This window comes from Chrysochloris asiatica, unplaced genomic scaffold (assembly GCF_000296735.1).
Source record: "Chrysochloris asiatica unplaced genomic scaffold, ChrAsi1.0 scaffold00014, whole genome shotgun sequence".
In the NCBI taxonomy this organism is placed as follows: domain Eukaryota; kingdom Metazoa; phylum Chordata; class Mammalia; order Afrosoricida; family Chrysochloridae; genus Chrysochloris; species Chrysochloris asiatica.
In genome coordinates this window covers 10187829-10193009 of record NW_006408532.1, presented here as the reverse complement: position 1 = coordinate 10193009, position 5181 = coordinate 10187829, and the positions used below count along the sequence as shown (strand labels likewise).

Sequence of the window (5181 nt, the reverse complement as noted above, 5' to 3'; positions counted from 1 at the left end):
TGGCCATCTTGGCCTCCAAGGAGCACTCTGGCTGCACTTCTTCCAAAACAGATCTATTGGTTCTTTTGGCAGCCCATGGCACTTTCAATATTCTCCTCCACCACCATAACTCAAAAGAATCAATTCTTCTACGGTCTTCCTTAGTCACTGTCCAGCTTTTGCATGCTCAGTAACTCCTCATAAACCCTATATAGGGTCGATATGAGTCAGAACCCACTTGACGGCACTTAATAACAATAAGAACAGCTTATACTTGGGAGCACAATGGCTCTATAAGACAAGCACTGGACTGCAAACCACAAGATTACCAGTTCAAGCCCACCAGTACTGCCATGGGAGAATGATGAGGCTTTCTGTTCCTGTAAAGATTTACAATCTAGGAAACCCCATGCACAGTCGCTATGAATCAGAACCAACTCGACTGGTTCAACTTAACATCACCAACTTGTACTTTGAATAAATCTTTTACCAGTGTGTGATTTTTAATACCAAACATTGGTCATTTATAAAATACTGGCTCACTGAAGTATGTAGGTTTTCCAAACAAAACATTATAAAACCAAACCCATTGTCACTGAGTCAATTCCAACTTACTGTGATCTTACTGGACAGAGACGAAATGCCCCATAGGGTTCCCAAGGCTATAAATAGTTACAGAAGCAGACGGCCACATCTTTCTCCCACAAAGTGGCTGGTGGATTAGAACCGCTAACCTTTAATTATCAGCCAAGTGCTTAGCCAGTGGACCATCAAAGCTCCTGACACTTCCTTATAAGGTTTCAAAATACTACACTGGTAAATAGGGCCACCTATCTCTGTATCACAAATCTCTCTACAAAGTGGCATATGTGTACAAGTTTTATGAAATTCTAAATTTCACTTGAATTTTATCATTGGTATCAGATATTATCAGCTGTTTTCTTTGAAGGGACAGACTCCTTCACAGAGTTTTGAGAAAATCTGCCAAATATACAAGTGTAAATAACTATGGTTTGTCTGTTAGTCATTGTTCCAATGACTTTCATAAAAAGTGCAACTAGTTCAGCTTGCAACTCAAACTGATGCCCAAGTATTTTTCTGTCTTTCCCAGTATAACCATCACATTTCAGTACACACAAGTACTTTATGCACACTTCCCATTTTAGTATCCTACAGAATGCTAAAAAGACATGTACTCAAGGGTCAAGGCTTAATAAAATGAGTAATTTTTGCTGCTTCATCAAAAACATTCTTAGGTGAAATTAGCTTGATTTTTTTTTATTGTTTTTATACTGTGAGTACCTGGCATAAAGAATACAAGGGCTACTGGCCAGTTGGGTACCCTTGCCTTGATTCATGCTAAGGCACCTCCAATAGTTCTCACCATTAGTATGGATATCAACACAGTGAAAGAGGCAAATTCATTGTGGTACTGTATTAATATGAAAATATTTAACCTCTAGCTCCCCTGAAGGAATATCAGGGACACTTAGGGCATTAAAATGTTCTACACTGTAAAATTTCCTAGAAGTGAAATGACTGGGTCATTGGTATGTCCATTTTAAATTCTGATAAACTCTGCCAAAGTCCTCCAAAAAGTCTGTGCCAACTGCTGTGAATGAGATCACATTAGATAGAGTAGGAGAAACCTGTGGAAACAAAACTCACAATCCTATTTAAAAAATACATGACTTAATGGTCAGACAGAGATTGGTGGAACCCCCAAGACTATGGTCCTTAGATACCCTTCAGGTCTGGAACTGACTGAACTCCCTTCAAGGCTCAATTTTCAGTGAATTAACAGACAGGTCTATAAGGGGAACATTAACACTAGGAAGGGACACACACCTTAGAATAAGCAACCATTTGAGATCAAAAGGATAGTCTTTGCCCAAGGACAAAGTTCAGGACTATGAAAGGAGGAGGAATGGAAACAGAGGGAGAAAGTGGGTAAGTGATGTTTCATTATTGGAACTGCAATCAATGAGATGAAATAAAGTAAGTATAAATTGTTCAATGGAGAACTGATCTCTCTAAATCTTCACCAATTCAATATAAAAAGAAGAAAAATGTGTACCAAGTTTTACTTAAAAGGTAAAGAATTCCATTTTTAACTCCTGAATTGAACAAGCACTATCAAGTGACACATTACCACACTTGCCTGTCTAAAAGCAATGCTAAAATATAATTACTATTTCAAGGCAAAGTAAAATCCAGGTACCCACATGTGTACTTAGGTAAGGTGAGTGTTTTTTCTGTTAAATGTCAAACTTTACCTGTCACGTGGGCGTTCAATGAACAGCCTTTGTTTACTTGCTGTTGAAAGGTATTTTTGACTGAATTTCTAAGTACATATATGCCACTTGCACATATATTTGCTTATAGTTTGGGTGGACTTAATTGATATTTTAATATAAAATATACAATCTGAAAACAGCCAGCTCCAACTGTACAAACAGGACCCTAATTAATTAGTTCAAAGCTGGCCTGTTACAGACTTCAGTTTAAGCTGACCCTTAGTTTTAACTTCATACAGAATTCCTGTAAGCGAATAGGATAATTTGTACCATCAGCACTCAAATACCAACTATGCTCATAAAAATGTCAAACAAAACCTTTTTGCCCAAAATGTCATTCTACACAGAGGAGGATAAAAGCTCATTAAATGGGAGAGAGGATCACTCCTCCTGTAAGGCAAAATAATTAAGAGCACAATTCACAAAGAATGCTGCCTCCCCACTCAATTTTCCCCACATAACTCCAAACTGAGGATTTTCAAGTCCTACTTATGATTGAAAAGGTCAAGGATGTTAGTGTTAACTAGGATCTGTGGTTCTTAATCGTTTGGGGAACACAAACCACATTGAGAATATGATAAAAGTTAGCTGTAGATAAATGCACACACCCCCAAAAAACATAGATGCATCTCAAGTGAAGAGCCATGCCCTAGATTAGAACAGAATCAAATTTACAGAGCCTAAGAAACCACCTAAATCCAACCCCCTCAGGAAACTGAGGCCCTGGAACCATCAAATGGCTTGTCCAAGGTCAAAAGTAAGTTAGCAGCAGAATAAGGCAAGAACAAGCAACTCAAAGAGTTTGAACTAAAGTCATTCAGAACCAAAATATCTTTTTCCTATACAAAGTAAAAGTTCAACCAAAAACTAAGAGATTGTACATTAACAGAAGACTTAAGCAGTATTGGAATGATCTGACACAGTACTTAACAGTACCTTGACGCCTAAGCTGAATACACAGCCTCAACTCAATACACAAAGTAAAAGACAACTTAAGAAATCATGAAAAGCACTCACCATGTTCCACAAAAACATTGCAGTGTGGACCCCCATGCCTTGATGATTCCTTCTTCCCTGCTCCCTTGATAAAGTGCAGGGCAGGCAAACTCGGCCTTCGTTGGTCCCCAAGAACTTTTCCAGGCTGTTGCCCCATAAAGTAATAATAGGGACCCCTTTCCAGAAAAGGGCTCAAGATATTCCAGAACAGTCAGTAAGCTTAAAATGAAAAAGGGTATATATGTGGGATTTCACATTCACTGCATCTCCACAAGTCAGTAATTGAGGTCAATCAAGAAAAGACATCTTCCAAAACCAGAGCAAAGCAGTTTTTAGGTTGACCCATGTAAACAGGAGCTCCAATTATTTTCGCAATCAATTTGAAGTAATGCTACTCAAAAGTTTGATATTAAATGTCTTTTACTGTCAATGTCTTTCTTTTCAAGAAGATGAACTTAAAACAGAAATAATACAGGGAATGCTGTAAAAGGGTCAATGATACAAAAGTCATTTGGATTCCCACACTTAAAGGAAATGTTGATGTTCTGTATATGCTCCTCCAGAACTTTTCCTGTGGAAGTCACCCACCCTCTATCTTGGTTTCTTCATCTTCCAACAAATTTCCTGCCGAAGTGGCTGCTGCTCCCGCTTCTCTACACTTCTCTCCGGAAAAGGACTCAGGTCACCCAGATTTCAGTGAGAGCTTGCCTTCCACTCGGTCGAGAAGGAATGCATTGCCAGCAACTTTTTAAGTCCGCTTTTTAAAAGGCCTGTGAAACCAGTCCAGACTTTTCCTTTGCATTAAAGTTTTTGGCTGGGCTGAGACTAAGGGGTCCGTAGGTGACATTGGAAGTCAGGGCATTAAGAGACTCGCGGGAGCAACCTGGGGGTGGGGAGTGGGGGCGGAGGGAGACCACTTGACAGCGGGAAAGAAATTTGAATGGAGGGGCTCCAAGGCCAAACTTGGGGCCAGGAATGAGAGCAAAGAGCAGCTTGGGAGTAAAAAGGAGGTTGCCCGGGCGGGGCACCGACTGCTTACTCCCGGACTATGCTCCTCCACGCCTCAGGAAACAGGGTGTTGCAGGTCTGGGGGAGAGTAGAGACCACCCCTAATATCCCAGAAGCCCGAATGGGGCTGTATGGCACGAACTACCCTCACGGTCCTAAGTCGGCAGGCGGGTGCAGAGGGGAGGAGGCCCAGCCGCCTCAGCTGCTCCAAGCCTAAGGGGCTCAGCCTGAGACACCCCCTCCCCCGGTCCCAGACGCGGCCACCACCACCGCCGCCGCCAGGTAGTCACATCCCCCGAGCTCCTCCGCAAGACTCGGCCTCCCACCGGCGGGAGGGACTATGAACAACGGAAGGGCTGCTCAGCTGCAGGACCCGGGAACCGGCTCTGGCTCCAGCGTTGCTCAGGGAAAGACTTCGACCCTCGCGGCCGCCATGATGGATTACGAGCCGCTCCACAACGAGGCCAGACCCCGCCCCTAATCCCGCCCCCTAGGACGTCCTGAGCGCGCTTTTGTAAGACCTGGATGTCTCTAGCGTGGCTTTTGGGGAATTGACGCCGCGCTTTCCAATTCTGGCCTCTCCGTCTGCGAGAACCCGTACCTACACGACCTTTTAAATGTAGCTTTTCTCAGTTCAAGGTGAGTAGTAAGGAAGCACCCTCCTCCTTTGTTCTACCATTGGTCCCCGAGAATCCGGGTCAGACCTCTTTCTTCCGTCCATTGGCCAGAGAGGGCAACGGGGCTCGAGCTCCCTGCCAAGTGCTTTTGGCGCAGGGCAGACTGGGAGTTGTGGTTCCGTGTAGCCCGCTCCGGTCTATTCGCATGTGACACTTCTGGCCCTTTGCTCTTGACTCCTGAACTTCGGTCCCGCTTTCCTAAAAGACCAAGGACTAGCCGGCCT

The 5181-nt window shown here is 43.2% G+C and overlaps 1 protein-coding gene across 1 annotated transcript in view; it reads right to left on the bottom strand.

The window, feature by feature from the left end:
- The window catches only part of ABL1 (c-abl oncogene 1, non-receptor tyrosine kinase), a 224015-nt gene extending 220439 nt beyond the window's left edge, over positions 1-3576 (bottom strand). The window contains exon 1 of the mRNA XM_006834881.1: positions 3294-3576. Within this exon, the coding sequence (XP_006834944.1) occupies positions 3294-3429 (136 nt within the window). The 5' untranslated portion in view covers positions 3430-3576. The remainder of the gene's footprint in view (positions 1-3293) is intronic.
- Between the last annotated feature and the right edge of the window lie 1605 nt (positions 3577-5181).